The 17,106-nt window shown below is 48.6% G+C and overlaps 1 protein-coding gene across 1 annotated transcript; it reads right to left on the reverse strand.

Annotated features, from left to right (window-relative positions):
* Positions 1-702: 702 nt before the first annotated feature.
* On the reverse strand, positions 703-3,373 carry LOC135815754 (thioredoxin-like). The gene is made up of 4 exons (XM_065329092.1): positions 3,128-3,373; positions 2,268-2,375; positions 1,635-1,760; positions 703-1,271 (listed from the first exon to the last, which is right to left on the reverse strand). Exons 1-4 carry the CDS (start codon positions 3,152-3,154, stop codon positions 1,209-1,211), a joined length of 324 nt encoding a protein of 107 aa, XP_065185164.1. The 5' UTR covers positions 3,155-3,373; the 3' UTR covers positions 703-1,208.
* Positions 3,374-17,106: the final 13,733 nt, after the last annotated feature.

Below are 17,106 nucleotides of genomic sequence, written 5' to 3' on the forward strand. Positions count from 1 at the left end.
TCTTATTGGTAGCCATTACCATGATTACACACACCTATAATTTCAAACAACGAAGGGATAGGGGTCAACCCTTCGTGGTTATTGGTGCGAGCAAGAGTTCATAACCCCGGGGTTATGAACTCTTGGTGCGAGTAATGGCTACCGAGGGTAGCTATGGTCGGCTTTAGAGCGCATGGAGAAGGAGAGTTTGTTGTGTCATTCATGTTCAACAGCCGAATGGTACCGTTCAGTTTTATTTTATTTTTTTTGTCAATATATTGGCCCATAAATGGGGTACATGTAGAGATAAACTGTTTATGGACTCTTGATGGTATGCACATGGGCATTCCCTGCTAAATTAGGGTAAACAAAGATGTGACTGCGTTTTATATCGGCACGAGTATAGTAAACCAGGATCTCCTAATGATTTATCCATAGAATTCAACCCGCTTGAGGCTATCGTACTCAGCGATCCCAAAATAATGACGCTCTAGCTGTAAATGGTGCTGAACAGTGAACACTCCAATTTCTATGCACATCGCGAGAAATTTGAAATCAACTGTGGAGACCACAGACCTACCACGTTCTGCATAAGTTTGCAGTGGGCACCCATAATACTACCAAGGGTACGAGTCTCGTACAACTTGATGTAGAAGCGTTGCATGTTGTGCGCAGAGCACTACAGTAGCAAGGACACACAACAGCAACCTCACACACCCAACGTCGTTCACACACAAGTGTCCATGTGACTTTTCATGAATGAAAAAAAAGACCACAAGCAAAGCGAATGATAGCAGTCCTAAGCTGCATGCAGTTCATGCGACCAGCACAACCGGTGTGAAGCGCTACTGCTAAAAAAAGGTCTTGATACGGCAGCTACTTGATAATATCAAGTTGCCAGAGAGTTAGAAGGTTATAAAGCACTGGGGAGCTACTCTAGCCTAACGGACTAAGTATATTCAGATGAACGGGATGAGAAAGGGGTCTTGCAATTGACTACAAAGGCATACGGAATCATATCAAATATGTTGCCCTGTTAAAACCAGAAGTACAATCTGACATGCCTACATATCTCCAGCTTATGTCCATGTATCATAGCCAGCAGCAGCAAGAATAGATGCATCTCAAAAAGTCAGGTAAGCAGTGCTTATGGTCAAAGAAGAAACACAGACACAAACAGCGGACTGGGAGGGGGGAAACACAGAGATAGGGTAGATTGTGTCGTTTTCCTACACAAGCTTGTTGATCATGGCCCTCAGCTTCTGCTCGTTGGCACCGGAGAACTCATCAACCTGTGATCACAACACATGCACAAACAATCATACACAAAGAGTTACTACACTGGCCAGACAATTCCCAGCAGTACTAGTACCCGTAGGGTGAGAGCAACTCAGTATAAAGTCATGAGGCTCTCGGACTTGTTAAATTGGAAATGCACCAAAACGCAGAGAGATTGGAGTGAGTAAGATACCGCATAAATAAATAAATGCACAGCACATGTAAATGCAAGCAAGGTTCCAGGCCTTCAGTTGCATGTCAGCAGCTTAGTGGTACGTAGCACAGTACTATGGAACTTTACATCACTAATCTTAGCTGCGGCAGTAACAGGACCCATACATGGAAGCTGCACAGTTCTCATGCACTGCCGACATTACCTTCTCGCCGTTCTTGAAAAACAGGAAGGTGGGCATGCACTGGATCTTGTACACCTCAGCGACATCACTCGCCTCATCGACATCAACCTTGAGGAACACAGCTCTTGTGAACTCTACAGCCATTTCCTACAAACCCATAGACAAGATTCAGAAATTAGTTGTTGAAACGAACAGAGGTACGAGTAAAGGGCACAAAAAAACACAAAAAAGCATGCTTATTGATGACAAGCGGGATCAGCATTAAGTTTTTCAAATTGCTACTCACGAGATTGGATAACAATGACACAATGATATAATGGCATGTTGAGGTCACGGAACTCAGCATGCCCTTATATCAACAAGACTTATTGAATCTTTTGGCACGGCCTTGACAGTCATATAAACAACACTGAAAAAAATACTAGTGAAATGAGGTGGGCTACTACGCACATGAACAGCCAGATTGCAAGGAAGGCTGCTCTCCTTTGAACATTACGAGAGGAACCTCTGGAGGAAATGTAGCTAAATCGATTTCTACACCGGACCTTGGAGGCGAAACTCTGCATGTACTTCACTGCACATCATGACCGGCTCTGTGTAAATTGTATGCATGGCTCAGAGGCAATAAAAGCGGCTGCTACTGGCCCTGCTTACTTCAAATTTCGGGGAAATCATACGGCAAGGCCCACACCATGCTGCCGAGAAGTCGACGGCAACAAGAACACCTTCGCCGGCAGACTCCAAGCGGCCCTTGAACTCAGCCTGAAATTACACAGATGAAAGACAAGGCAATAAATACATCGAAATGCAGTACAACTTTTTTTAGGGAAAAAAATCTCAAGCAAATCAGACATTAGTGGCTCAACTGCTTGAGGTCACATACAGCACGTCCTGTGATATATTATGTATAAACGAGCCGTACAAAATGTGGAGGCCGAAAATTCGGACCTGATGGACTGATTGTATTTGTAGACTAAAATACAGTTGCCACCAACGAGTATGACTATGAGCAATGCTAAAAAGAGTGGGAACGGATTTTTGAGGACAACTGTTGTTTCGAACCGCGAGGCGGAAGAATGTTCCAGGGCCTTTGAATGCACTGTGCAATCGAAAGTCATGCTGCAGCAGCCATTATATCATCTGATCATGCTGCACAACCGACGTGCAGTCAAGCATGCTTCCGCACTAACATGAAAGAGGCCTCAGCTAACAATGTCAGCAAATTTACTAGTAATCAAAACACATTTAGTGGAACCAAAAAGAATAGAGAGGAACACGACCAAGGCCACGACGGAGGCCATCATGCCAATCAAATGTGAATTTTAAGTTCCGAAACCACAATTTTGTGTATACGTGTATAGCCTATAGGTAGATACTTAGATTTGAGGCCTATCTGTATGGACATAAACACTACATTGGTCGGAAGGAAAGAAGAGGCAGTAAGTACCCCCAGGAAAAGAAGAGTGAAAACAGCGGAGGCTGAGAAAATACAACGTCTATCTACTGTAACTTACGAGGTTGACAACAGCTTCCACAGGCATGATGCTGGAAGAATTTGCGCCGAAAGAAACGGGACAAGGAAAGAGATGCTACTCCAAAGGAGAAAATATGCAACTGAAGTACAGAACAGAGAACTGCTGGCAGCTTGGCCGATCTTTCGTGTTTGGCTCGCGTACAACTAATGTGTACAGACAGTGGTGTACGGACCGGTACGTGCTGTGTGTAGCTTTTGGCGAAGCACTTGCTTATTTGAATGCCCACGCGCTAGTCTTGTACTTGTTGTAGCAGATCACACAGCAGCAAGCTTCTTTTATATCTTGCGCTTGCGCTATGTAGGTCGTTTACGCAATAAAAGAAAAGACTCTGAGTCCGAGCATGATCACGTGCAGATGTCCGTGGTGGTGCAGAGAGCATCAAAAAATCCCTACCCGATGCTGGAAGAGTCTGAGATCGTGCATGCGGGCGTGCTAGATGAATCAGTAACGCATGCATGTGTGCGGAGTCAGAACGATCGACGGTGCACCGGTGAACCATGCCGACTGAAGATCGATAGCTACATGTAGCTTGCGCCCAGCGTTTTCACAATATTTGCTGACACTGCACGGACACACAAAATCGTGATGACACAGCAAATGTGTGACCGCGCGCCGTTCGCCTGTTATTTTTTTATGTTCCAGGCATCTGTACGTCGACGCATCTGTAGATTTTGTACCTGGGGCTGCACGCACACACACTGCTGTGGCACAGTCACCACATGTGATCATGACCGTAGCATTTTTCAGCGGGACACAAACACCATGAACACTGAAACAGACGCTACAACAAGTACAAACAAGTGCAGCGTGGCATGTTCTGTACTTGGTAGTGGATGTGGGGCACTGGAAAAGCTAGTCTAGAATAGCCGGTTTACCCTGGTTCTACCGGGAGCCTCGGATGAAGTGGAGACTTTCAAAAGATAAAACGGCTCAGCACTGCATGCAGCACTGACAGTCTGTGCACGTACAATGTACAAGCACGAACTACTCAATGTGTTACTGTTAGTCACTATGACTCATAATACTAAGACGAAGACAAAGTGTCGAAAGAACCTTCCATTTCAGGGATCTACGCCGTGTAAAGGGGAGACATGGCATGATAGCGAGCCACGTCAAGACGCGGGGTGTGCCATCTTTGAGTGGTGCTCCAGTGACTGTGAGTTTTCCCATAGGCATAGATGAGTCACACTTCAATAATTGTAGGCATGTATTAATACTATTACTAAGTATTAGTATTATGTAGCATTGTAGGGCTGCCACTGCCATGACTACAGACAGTACAACGAGTTACGTACAGCACCCGCGACACCAATAGTGGCAATACGGCAATAGGCAATAGCGACGTCAAAGAACCACGGCTTGGTCATTCAGTACTGGTTATTTATTAGGCCATAGGGGTTGTCGCAGCACAGGACCTACACACAGACGTAGACGTTGCGTGTGTGGCATGGTCAAGCCAAGGACTTCCTTTACTCTAGGCTCTACTAACTAACTCACTGTCTTAGTAATAATATGAACAGGTCGCATATTGCCCGCATAAACAAATCATACGGGGTCATGCATCGGTCAATGATCGTTAATTGCTGCGACCCTTAATTGCTTGTTGGTGGCGAGGTTGAGGCTTCCTGATCCTGAATCGGCACATTCAGAGGCTTGATGTCTTCTTTGATGTTGTCGACCCATCTCTCACTGTCTTAGTCTTTCATAAAATTGATGATTTCCATTTGCAGCAGAAGAACGACGTTACGTGTGGACGGGACCACCAGCGTGGACCTGAAGGCAGAGCCACGCCTACAATACGGTACAGAATGACAAGACACGTCAAGAGGTAATGCTGTCCGACCTGAACAGACTGCATGCCGAGTACAAGACAATTTTTATTTTATTTTATTTTTTTATCACATTGCACATACCTACGGAAGAAGGGGGAGACAAAACGAAGACGAAACAAAAAAGACAACAATGGGTGTGTAGGCGCTACATGAGCTGCGCTGGTGAGATGCAGTGGACTCCCCCGACCAAGGGTCTCGGGATCGGCGTACACAGCAAGCACCATGGGAGAGGGGGGCGAGAGGAATGGCGGAGAGAGAGAGAGAGAGAGAGAGAGAGAGAGAGAGAGAGAGAGAGACACAGAGAGAGAGAGAGAGAGAGAGAGAGAGAGAGAGAGAGAGAGAGAGAGAGAGAGAGAGAGAGAGAGAGAGAGAGAGAGAGAGAGAGAGAGAGAGAGAGAGAGAGAGAGAGAGAGAGAGAGAGAGAGAGAGAGAGAGAGAGAGAGAGAGAGAGGGAGAGAGAGAGAGAGAGATAGAGAGAGAGAGAGAGAGGAGAGAGAGAGAGAGAGAGAGAGAGAGAGAGAGAGAGAGAGAGAGAGAGAAAGAGAGAGAGAGAGAGAGAGAGAGAGAGAGAGAGAGAGAGAGAGAGAGAGAGAGAGAGAGAGAGAGAGAGAGAGAGAGAGAGAGAGAGAGAGAGAGAGAGAGAGAGAGAGAGAAAGAGAGAGAGAAAGAGAGAGACAATATGCTACACAACACAAGTGACATGCTAGTGAATGATGCTACCAAGAGGCGAGAGTCCATACCCAGGACTCTTGATGCTACATAGCCATGCACTAGCACAGACCATGCACCCGCCCCGCGGCCCGCGGGGAGTAGCACTAGCATTGCTCCCGCCCCTTGTAACCTGGTACAGCCTACAGTACAGGTAGTGGTATGCAGCCTAGTCGCAGGCAGTCAGACGATAGTGCTGCCTGCTGGCTGCTGAGCACTTGCGAAACACGCGACTTGCGGTTTTGCGTTGTGCCATATCGGACATTGCGATGCTGTACCAGGCGTCATCGCCTCACTACGACACTAGTCACTAGCGGATGTCGAGAGTTGCGGAGCACACCTAGGCACTGAGACAGTTTGATCTCCACCTGTACCTACTCCTACATGCGAAGCCTCCTACTCCTACGAGTCGTAGTACTGTAGGGTCCGGTGGATTCTGCCAGCAGAAACATTGGCAGAATTCGGTACTTTTTCTGGTAAGTTTCATGCATGTTTGGTATGTGGATAAAAAAATGGAGCAGACTTCGAGGAATTGCCCCCAATAAGGTTTGTATGGTTCTGCCAATTTCACTGCTTTTCGAGCAGAATCTGCCACCTTTTCGAGCAGAATCCGCCGGTCCCTAAGTCGTAGTCTTAGATCCTTGACCTACATGATTATACAACTGTCCTTGCCCAACCGCACAACGAATGGGCAACAAAAGTAATTTATTAGTTACATCAGTCATCACTTACGATGTACATGTACATGACTGTACATGACTTGTAGTTTCATAATGGCTACAACATGTACAATGCCTCAATGCCAATGGTACATTGTCACCCTTATCCATTCTCTCAAACTCAATCTGTGTCCACCTCACCTCCACTGTTTCAACTGGTTTTCTTCCCGTAGCACGAGAAACTCTCTTTCCCTTCCGAAACCCAAGTCCTCCTTTCTACTTCACTCTCCCCTTTTCACTGCGTACTCTGCGTGGCTGGCACTTCCCCAAGAAGCTAAGGACCTTTCTTCCCTCCGCCTTTTTAAGAGCCTTGTCGCGCCTTGACTTTGATTTTGTGTTTCTCATTTTGTTGCAATCACTACTTATCCATGCCGGTTCCTTTTTTCTTCTCCTCCCCTTCTCCCTTCCTTGCCGTGGTTGGCTAACACCCTCTCTCTTTGTATTGGCCGGTGTTCTCACTGTGCTATGAGATGCTGCAATAAATAAAATAAATAAATAAATAACATGACTGTACATGGCAATTGTTTCATCCATGCGTCCACAGTCTGTGCAGGTCGGTACTGACAGTTCGACCTCTTCCTCGAACTCATTGTCCTTGCGCTTTGCTTCGCGTTGGCCAGGGAATGCAACATCACGTACTACGTACTGTACATGTATCATAATTATATTTATATTATTATTAATTATTATCATGGCTATGGCATACTAGTTCCCATGGTAAGAATATTGATGACAACATGACTACATCATCGAGACTTGGACAACAGCATGCAGTCATGCAGTCAGCAGCTACTTACTTAGCTGCAGTGCAACGTCAGCAAGCAGGTGCTTATACTGGTTTACTGTTGACAACATTAGTCACATTCGGACAAGTCACGCCATAGCAGCAATGTCAACATCACTATTATCAAGTCACATCACTAGACCACATGGAGTTGGCATGCTAACTGATTTGGTTCACGTCAACAAAATTGCGCATCAATGAAGTTCTTGTTGTCGATGATCTCGACATCGGGGCTCCTGCGAAAGTTCCAACGAATGACGTCATTCGTCAGAACGTCTAGGGCCTGTTATACTACTACTAGAGAGAGACTACAATGAAACATGATAGTATGTTACGTAGTATGTAGCGACTGCACCAAAGTGAACCCAGGACTCGATAGGTTTCTCCCGCGCTAGATCTTTGATTTGTTGGCTTGTTTTCAACAGTTCTTGATTTTTCGGGTTGTTGTCAACTTGTTGATACCATGTACATGTACTACATGTACATGTACATTATTGTTAGATTGACAGCATGAAACAAGGTGGAGGACACTGTGTTCGGAAACAGTGACCTTACAACCTTCCGCGGTTGGCAGAGCCCCGGTCACCGCGGAAGGTTGTAGTAAGGTCACTGTTTCCGAACACAGTCACTGAGTGTCCTCCACCTTGTTTCATGCTGTCAATCTAACAATTTCGTGAACTATAACAAGGTTTATCTAATACAGGTTTTTAACCAATGTTAGGTTATATCATGTTTAATTACACGAGTCACAGGAAAACCACGCGTCTTGATTGTTATGTATCTTCTTCTGGGCTATCTTCTGGGTTATCAGTGCCTCTCGAAAGGCTACATCCTGTACTGCCTCTGCCTACCCTTCCGCCTCACTGACCATTATCTTTACTTATAAAAGAGAGGCACCTGTGACGTGTGTCTGTGTGTGTGTCACGCTCCTTATAAAGAAGAGGCACCTGTGACGTGTGTTTTTGTGTCACGCTGAAGCGCGCTGCGGAGCAGCGCTGCCCTGAGCACGCGAAGGGTGCGAACAGTGTAGCACAGTGTAGCTAGCGGCCGCAGAAGCACTGAGCACGCGAAGCGTGCGAATCGTGTAGCTAGCGGAAGCAGCCACAGCACTGAGCATGCGAAGCGTTCGAATCGTGTAGCCACCACCACGTGCTGAGCACGCGAAGCGTGCGAACAGTGTAGGTACGTACGTAGACCCGGGTGCTCGAATCAGAAACGATTTGACAGGTGTGCAATTTCTCATCTGTAAATCTCAACAATGTCAGAATATACTTTTGGAGAGGCGATGGAACAGGGAAGAGAGTCTGGCTTGACCCACCCAGCAGGAATTCAGAACATGGGTGCGCTACAACACAAGCTACAGACGCAGTAAAATTGTCGTATTTCCTTCGGATTTTTTATTTCTACGGTGGTAGCGCTTATACTTATACTATAGCAGACACGATCAGTACGAGTAGCAGTAGCAGCCGCGCGCAGAAGCACTGAGCACGCGAAGCGTGCGAATCATGTAGCCACCTAGCCTAGGCCATAGGTAGCACTAGCAGCCGCACAAGCACTGCGGACCACGTGAACCGTTCTCTGCAAATAGAAACATCTCCAACAAAAGGATACAAAAGATCTGCACTGACTGCACTCTGCATCTGATCTGCAGTGAAGAGCGCATCGCACTTTTGTTCGTAAGTTTTTGAATTTGTTGAGCCGCTTCATCCGCCACCAGGTGATGGACAACCCTGACCAGCCTCCCGAAGGCGTAACAGACGTCCCTCCTTCTCCTTCCAACGATGAAGAACCTCCCTCACCAGGACTTCAGCGGTCTGGCCACCACCACGTGCTGAGCACGTGTGCTGTTCATGTACTTGCTTCACCCGCATGCCATGCCACTTTAGTAGTCTAGATACAGTGCAACGAGTGTTAGTTTCCAAGATCTTTACAAGACTGGCGAACACTAAATGTCATGAAGAAAGTGAAGAGAAAGGAGGTTTATATAGGAAAGAGATTGTGATAGAAGACTGTGCAATGAAGTTTGTTGTTTTGTTAGATATCTGACGTGTGCTGTTTGGAAGAAGTGTTTGGATGCAAACAGAACTTACAAGAGATGAGTAAAGACTACTTTTCTACAATAGCGTTGTAGGCGAGGAGTGCGTAACATCAAAAAGATGTCGTAATGTGTATTGGAACTATGCTAGCCAAACATTACGTAATTATTATGGTAGCGAAGTACGTGTAGTAGGTATTACAATGTGTGCGAGAGTATGGTGAATCAGTGTTTGTGATGATGAGGAAAATATGACGTGTACATGCAAACAAATGATGATATCATGATGCGAGAACGTCAGAGACGCTACAGAGCTCCCCTCCTAGTGAATGAGTAATGAGCGATAACTAGCGCGATAAAGTGAGAGCAAGCAAATGGGATAAGCGAGAGAGTGTCAGAAATAGGCGGGAAATCTGACTTGACGACCAGCTCGTGTTTGGCGTGGCGGAGGCACGTCGAATGCGAGCGATGGCGTCGGCTTGGTCGGATGGCAATGGTCGACAGACTGGTTGTCATGGAATGCGGGTTTGAGTCGGTCGATGGATACTGTGTCGGAGCGGCCGTTGAGGTCGAGGCGGAAGTACTTATCATGACGTTCCAGGACTCGGTGTGGACCAGTGTAAGGACGTTGGAGGGGCGTTCGTGTTGCATCTGTGCGAATGAAGACATGAGAGCATGTCGAGAGGTCAGCTGGAATGAACGGATGCTGGGTGGGTGGCTTGCGGGGTTGTGTAGGGCGGAGCTCGGACATGGCTTGTTTGAGGCGGCTGACATAGGACATCGGATCCGGAAATGGCTCAGGCTCGTCAGTGAGGAAATCACTTGGCAGGCGGAGGTGGCAACCGTAGACCATTTCTGCAACTGAGCAGTTGAGGTCAGCCTTCAGGGAGGAGCGAATGCCGAGCAGGACTAGTGGCAGATGTTCCGTCCAGCGCTGTGGATTGTCGGAAGCTCGGAGTGCAGCTTTCAGTTGTCTGTGAAAGCGCTCTACCATGCCGTTGGCAGCAGGGTGGTAAGCCGTTGTACGAATGCGAGATGTGCCAAGTAGTGACATGAGCGATGACCACAGGGAGGACTCAAATTGGGCACCTCGGTCGGTTGTGAGCACAGTGGGAACACCAAATCGGGCGACCCAGGTGGCAACAAACTGGCGAGCGACGGTTTCGGCTGTAATGTCGGGAATAGGTACTGCTTCGGGCCAGCGAGTAAAGCGATCTACCATCGTCAAGAGGTAGCGAGACTCACTAGAAGATGGAAGCGGGCCTACGATGTCGACATGGACATGGGAGAAACGGGCATCAGGTTGCTTGAATGCACTCACGGGAGATGTGGTGTGGCGCTGAACTTTAGACTGCTGACAAGCGTGGCAGGTACGACACCACTCACTAATATCCTTGTTCATTGCGGGCCAGACGTAGCGAGCTGTAATCAGGTGCCTGGTAGCGCGGGTACCAGGGTGGGAGAGGCCGTGAAGCGAATTGAAAACAGCACGGCGCAGCTTGGCAGGTACATACGGGCGGGCAGACGCAGTAGAGGTGTCACAGATGAGCGAGTGATCAGTCATGGGCAGAGCTATAGATTGCCAGCATAGCGAAGTGGATGGATCCTTACCAGGACTTGGCAAGTCTGGATCATCTTGTTGAGCGGCGGCAAAGGAAGCTGTGTCAATGGCAGTGATGGCAGAGACGGGCTCATCGGGTAGGTGGCATCGTGACAGTGCATCAGCGGCAGCATTCTGAGAACCCTTGACATGACGAATATCTGTCGTGAACTCAGCAATGTACGACAAATGGCGCTGTTGACGCGGGCTGTGGGTCTGTGAACGGCTGTGGATGGCATGTGTCAGAGGCTTGTGATCGGTGCACACATGGAAGACACGCCCTTCCAGGAAGTGTCGGAAATGCTTAATGGCTAGGTAAATAGCGAGGAGCTCTCGACAGAAGGTGCTGTAGCGTGTCTCAGCAGGCTTTAACTTGCGTGAAAAGAAGGCAACAGGATAACACTCACCATCTAGCTCTTGTTGGAGGACGGCACCAACAGCAATGTCTGAAGCGTCGACCATCAAGCTGTAGGCGGCATCCGGGCGAGGATGGTGAAGTGTGATGGCCTCAGTGAACGCAGCTTTGACATCATTGAAAGCAGCGATGGCCGAGTCGGACCAGACGAGCGCGCCTTTGGTGCGGTGGCGTTTCTCAAGCATAGCGTGCAGAGGTGCGAGCTTAGCAGCAAGATGTGGCTGAAATCGGTGATAGAACGTGACGAAGCCGATGAACTCACGGAGCTTACGAACACTAGCTGGCTGTGGGAATTCACGAATGGCGGTCATGCGAGCGTCGAGAGGTCGGATACCTGAGGCAGTCACGTGATGTCCCAGGAAGTCAAGCTCATCCTGGCCGAACTGCGACTTCCGGACGTTGATCAAGATGCCATGTGAAGCAAGGCGGGAGAATATGCAGCGAAGGTGGGCCATATGTTCAGCGGGTGAGGCGCTAGCAATGAGCAAGTCATCCAGATATGCAAAGCAGAAGGGAAGGTCTGAAACTACCTGGTCAATGAAGCGTTGGAATGTCTGGGCTGCGTTGCGAAGGCCAAAGGGCATGCGGACAAACTCAAACAGTCCAAAGGGGGTGGTGATGGCAGTTTTCGGGATGTCGTCAGGGTGCACAGGAATGTGGTGGTATGCACGGACGAGGTCAATCTTAGAGAATATGATCTTGTCATGCAGGTGGGACGTAAAGTCTTGAATATGCGGGATGGGATAGCGGTCGGGGATCGTGCAGTCATTCAAGGCTCGGTAATCACCACAGGTCGCCAGTCACCGGATTTCTTTGGCACCATATGCAGAGGGGATGACCATGCACTAGAGGAGGGACGAATAATGCCTAAATCTAACATGTGTTGGAACTCACACTTAGCGACAGCAAGGCGGTCGGGTGCCAGACGGCGAGGCTTAGCGTGGACGGGGTGGCCATCTGTGACTATGCGGTGTGTCACATTGTGCTTGACAGGCGAGTCACCAGTGGTCGGTCGGACAAGGTCAGGAAACTCACTCAGCAGGGCAGAATACTCACTAGGGCTATCAGTGTCCAGCAGGTTGGTAGCGGAGGTGCTGACATCCGAGGCGGATCCGACAACGGCAAGTTGAGTAGTGGAGTCCCGGAGACATCTGGCGGCCAGGTCGACAGTGAGTTGGAAGTGGCCAAGGAAATCCGCACCCAGGATCGGATAGCTGACGTCAGCAACGACGAAGACCCATTTGAAAGTGCGTCGGAGACCTAAGTCTAAATCTAGCAGCTGCTGACCGTACGTGGCGATGCTGCTCTGATTCGCTGCACGGAGACGAGGACTATTGCGATGAACACGACGAGACAGAGTTACGAATGACGGAGGAAGAACACTGACGGCGGCGCCGGTGTCGACAAGGAACTCGACGGACTGGGAGCGATCCTTGACGAATAGTAGGCGACCGGTAGCGGTATTCGAGGGGCCAACCACACTAGCGGTCGCGACTAGTGGCTGGCCGTCCCGTTTCCCGACAGGAATCGGCAGGGGTCTCGGCATTTGTTCGCCTTCGCACCGAACGCACGGTGATACCAGCAAAGGTCGTCGTGATTTTCACGGCCGGGAGACCTGGAGGCACTTGGGTGGCGTGACGGTGGCCCGGGACTACGCTCTCGTTGGCGGCCACGCTGGGAAGGGGCACCGGTGTCACGGGTCATCACATTCACAGCGGACGTCAGCTTGGCGAGTTCAGCTCGGAGCTGGGCCATCTCAGCCCTGTCAGCGGTGCAGGCCTGTTCCGCATCTGTGGACGCTGTAGATCTACATGATAAGGCCGTACTAGACCGAGCAGGGGCTGCACTCAGAGCGTGAACACTTGTACCGGTGAGTGGGGTTGAGCACGTGCTATCAACCATCTTGTCAGCAAGCGCGGCGAGGTCGGCCAGGCTGAGGCACCAGTCACGGGCAAACGCTGTACAAACAGCTCGCGCAGGATAGTCGGGTCTAGAGACTTACTGCCCGAAAGCGAGCGGAAGCGGAAGAACCAGCGTTGCTGGACATATTGCACTTTACTCACGTCGGAGGTCACCAATTTAGTAGTCTAGATACAGTGCAACGAGTGTTAGTTTCCAAGATCTTTACAAGACTGGCGAACACTAAATGTCATGAAGAAAGTGAAGAGAAAGGAGGTTTATATAGGAAAGAGATTGTGATAGAAGACTGTGCAATGAAGTTTGTTGTTTTGTTAGATATCTGACGTGTGCTGTTTGGAAGAAGTGTTTGGATGCAAACAGAACTTACAAGAGATGAGTAAAGACTACTTTTCTACAATAGCGTTGTAGGCGAGGAGTGCGTAACATCAAAAAGATGTCGTAATGTGTATTGGAACTATGCTAGCCAAACATTACGTAATTATTATGGTAGCGAAGTACGTGTAGTAGGTATTACAATGTGTGCGAGAGTATGGTGAATCAGTGTTTGTGATGATGAGGAAAATATGACGTGTACATGCAAACAAATGATGATATCATGATGCGAGAACGTCAGAGACGCTACACCACATTCGGCCAGGCAACGCTGGCGGGGGTGCTGCTAGTTATTCTATAATACTACTACACACAAATCAATGGAGTATTAGGGGGGGGGGGCATGATATCAAAAGTCCATAACTCATCATTTCCATTACCATGGTGATCTCACTGCATGCAGCGGACAGGGTTGCATGAACAATGACGTTATGTACAAGCATGCAGGTACTCGAGATGGTATTGCGAACCGAGTTGTGTGCTACCAGCTACATGTAGCCCTCGATTCGAATGGTTCGTTACAATCTGTATCACAAATTTTGAGTTCAGCAATAAAGGTCTTCAGGTACCAGTCCTCGAACATTTATGCAAGACGAGCAGGAAGTTATCACCAACAGCCTCCCCAAGGACGTCTTTCCCCGTCTGGCCAACCATTCTCCACTCACAGCTTTTAAAAAAAGGGCGTCAACAAACACATCTCAGAGCAGCCATGGTCTTGACACTTGGGACGTGCTTTGAAGCCCATCATGTTGATCGTCTCACTGTTCTTTCCAGATCGCACCTCTCGGTTTGGGGATGTGCATTGAAGCACCCCATAGGAGGGGGGGGGGGGATTAGACAAGGGAAGTAGCCATGTAGGGGCGTGAGCCCGCCTTTCGGCACTGGGAGTTGCAGCTCGCTCCACTCCACTCTCCACTCTACTGAGTGAAGAGGACTCACACCTACTGGATTGTGTGGTTAACGTGAGGCTCCCTGGGGAGCTGACCATTTACCATGACGTCCAGGTACTGCGCTTGTTCCACAACTGCAAGGGCTGCATGCGACGTATTCCGAGCAATTTCCGCCCACAACTACTAGTCAGTGGTAGGTCTACGCGTTGAAGCCGCTCACTCAGGTAACTAGTGAACCATAGCTGGACAGTACCGCCCACCCCAATGTCGGATAGCTCCAGTGCCAAGATGGTGTGTTTGACACAGTCGAAAGCCTTCGACATATCCACGAATATCACACCTGTGAGTTTGGGTACTGTGGTTCTTCCTGTACGCGAACTGCGAGTCAGGGAGAATGCTGTGATCGGTCAGAAAGGATGTGAGCTGAGCTTTGACGATCTTCACGAGGAGACGAGAAACGACTGGTAGCAGAGAATTATTATATTCATCATGTTTATAGGTCGATACGCAGTAGGCTGACAAGGATCATGACTGAGCGAGGGAGCCAGTATTGGTGCCGAGTTTCTAAGGACAATACCCGGCATGGCATGCGGGCAGGTCATAATGTCCAGTCGCTTTTGGCGGGTCAATGGACTGGAGAACTGAGGGCCGTAACGTCCTCCGTCGAAAAAGGCGCAAATTCCGTGAATGCTGACTTCAGTGAAGACGCAATCTACTCGTAAGAAGCTGAGTGGAGAGAAGTAGCAGGACAACACAACAATGGGAAGAGTAGGGGGTCCAAGATCATGTGGAAGCTGTGCTGGCGAGGCAAGCCAACAACGCCGACTTGTTGTCATCATACCATGATGAGAGTGGGAGAGGAGAGAAGACAAAATGGAGAGGGGATTATTGTGAAGCTGAGAGCGACAACAGAATGGAGAGGTGACTATAGGGCTTGAAAGTGCTACGTCACAGCATAGCAACAATTTCAAAAATTCAAAAATTGGATCCACTTGGATCCAGTTTTTGTATGGATCCAAGCACATTTCAAGCCGTCTTACTCTCAGCAAGGTGATGTAACCAGTGAAACTGACTGATTTGGCTACTGGGGGCGGGGTTACAGCTGGTGGCGAAATAAAAGTCACACCTGCATGCGACATGAGTGGGTTGCTATGCACCCACATACTTAGGCAATAGCAAAGTCACAGGCTTAGTGGATCCAAAAATAGAAATCTGATGTCAACTTACTACTCCCTGGCCGTTTTGACGTCATCACTTTCAAGCCCTATACAGGCTATAGTCCTTATGCACATTGTACAGATGTACGAAGTTCTGTACTGTCTAGGGCCGTAGGTGTGTACATACCCGGTTGGGTGTTCATTGTGTGCTATACATGCGCGTTTGACCCATTTAGGCTGTGTTTACATGAGAAGTTTCAACCCGGGTCGAGTTCAGCCCGGGTTGAAAGTCTGTACGACAGACAAAAGAGGCGAGCGTTTACATGAACACAGTTGACCAGGGTCAAATACTGATATGCCGCCAAAAGTCCACTTCTACAGTCCTGTATGGTCACGTGAATCCGTTCGCGCGAAATTTGCATCTGCAGTGCTGTTCAAACCTGGCGCGAGATACGCACAGAAGTACATTTGTACGATTTTCTTGACCCGGGTTGATTTCAACCCTCCCCTTGGGGGGAGGGTTGAAATCAACCCGGGGCGAAATTTCAACCCGGGTCAAGCGCAATGCGTCATGTAAACGCGCCATTCACTTAAGGTACTAGTACTCCTTTGTAGGGTCAAAAATCGAAGTTTAGAAATCGGCTTTTTTGACTCTTTCAGTGGACGCACAAGGCCCTGAACCTGTGGAATCCAAAATTTGAGGCGAATCGGCACAGTCTTTGCAGAGTTACAGGCCAGTGAAGTGCGTGGGTATGTACGATGTACGCACTGCAGCGTGACCATGCTAGCTGTCAGAAGAGCAAAAATGAGTACTCATGCCACGTGGCAAAAATTCAAATATTCGTTACCATGACTGCACAAAATGGCGACCCAGCGTAAAAACTGGGTTCCCTTGCGCTTTTTGCATCACAAACAGCAACTATTCTGCACTCGCTGATCGAGCTTGAAGATGGGAAACAAAAAAATGGAAAGGTAGATACTACGTTGCCAAAAAGAAGAAATATTATGGAAAGAAGCCTGAAACAGCTCCCGATCCTAACCCTGTTCCTGTGGAAGCGGAGCCAGAAGATATTGGACGTAGCTCTTCATTTGCAAAGCTCGTCGGCTGCAAACCCTGGTGGGAGCAGGAGACATCAGACAGCGATGGCGATGTTGGAACGGAGTCTGATACCTCACTGACCTCGAACCCAGACACGAGTGACAGCAGTGATGACAGTGATTGTTTCGAGGCTGATGAGCCCCATACTGGTGCGGGAAACGTATTTTCGACTTGGAGCAGCTGCAGGAGATTCTGCTGAAATGTGTGTGCAGTTTGTAAAGTTGGCGGTATCATTTTGGAAAAGGAGAGACAGCAAGGCTTAGGATCACACATGGTCATATCCTGTTCATCAGAATCATGTCCTGGTGCTAATGTCAAGTTTTCATCGTCCATAAGAACAAGATTTTTTGACGTCAACCGATGCTCCGTTTTAGCTGCCAGGCCCATTGGCCGAGGACACTCTGGTCTCCAGAAATTCTGTGCCATT

This window comes from Sycon ciliatum, chromosome 4 (assembly GCF_964019385.1).
Source record: "Sycon ciliatum chromosome 4, ocSycCili1.1, whole genome shotgun sequence".
In the NCBI taxonomy this organism is placed as follows: Eukaryota; Metazoa; Porifera; class Calcarea; order Leucosolenida; family Sycettidae; genus Sycon; species Sycon ciliatum.

Coding starts and splice junctions, on each gene's coding strand:
- LOC135815754 (XM_065329092.1), bottom strand. CDS start 3,154: ATGCCTGTGGAAGCTGTTGTCAACCTC. Junction 2,376..3,127: donor TGGAAGCTGTTGTCAACCTC/GTAAGTTACAGT, acceptor GTGTAATTTCAG/GCTGAGTTCAAGGGCCGCTT. Junction 1,761..2,267: donor TGATTTCCCCGAAATTTGAA/GTAAGCAGGGCC, acceptor ATGGGTTTGTAG/GAAATGGCTGTAGAGTTCAC.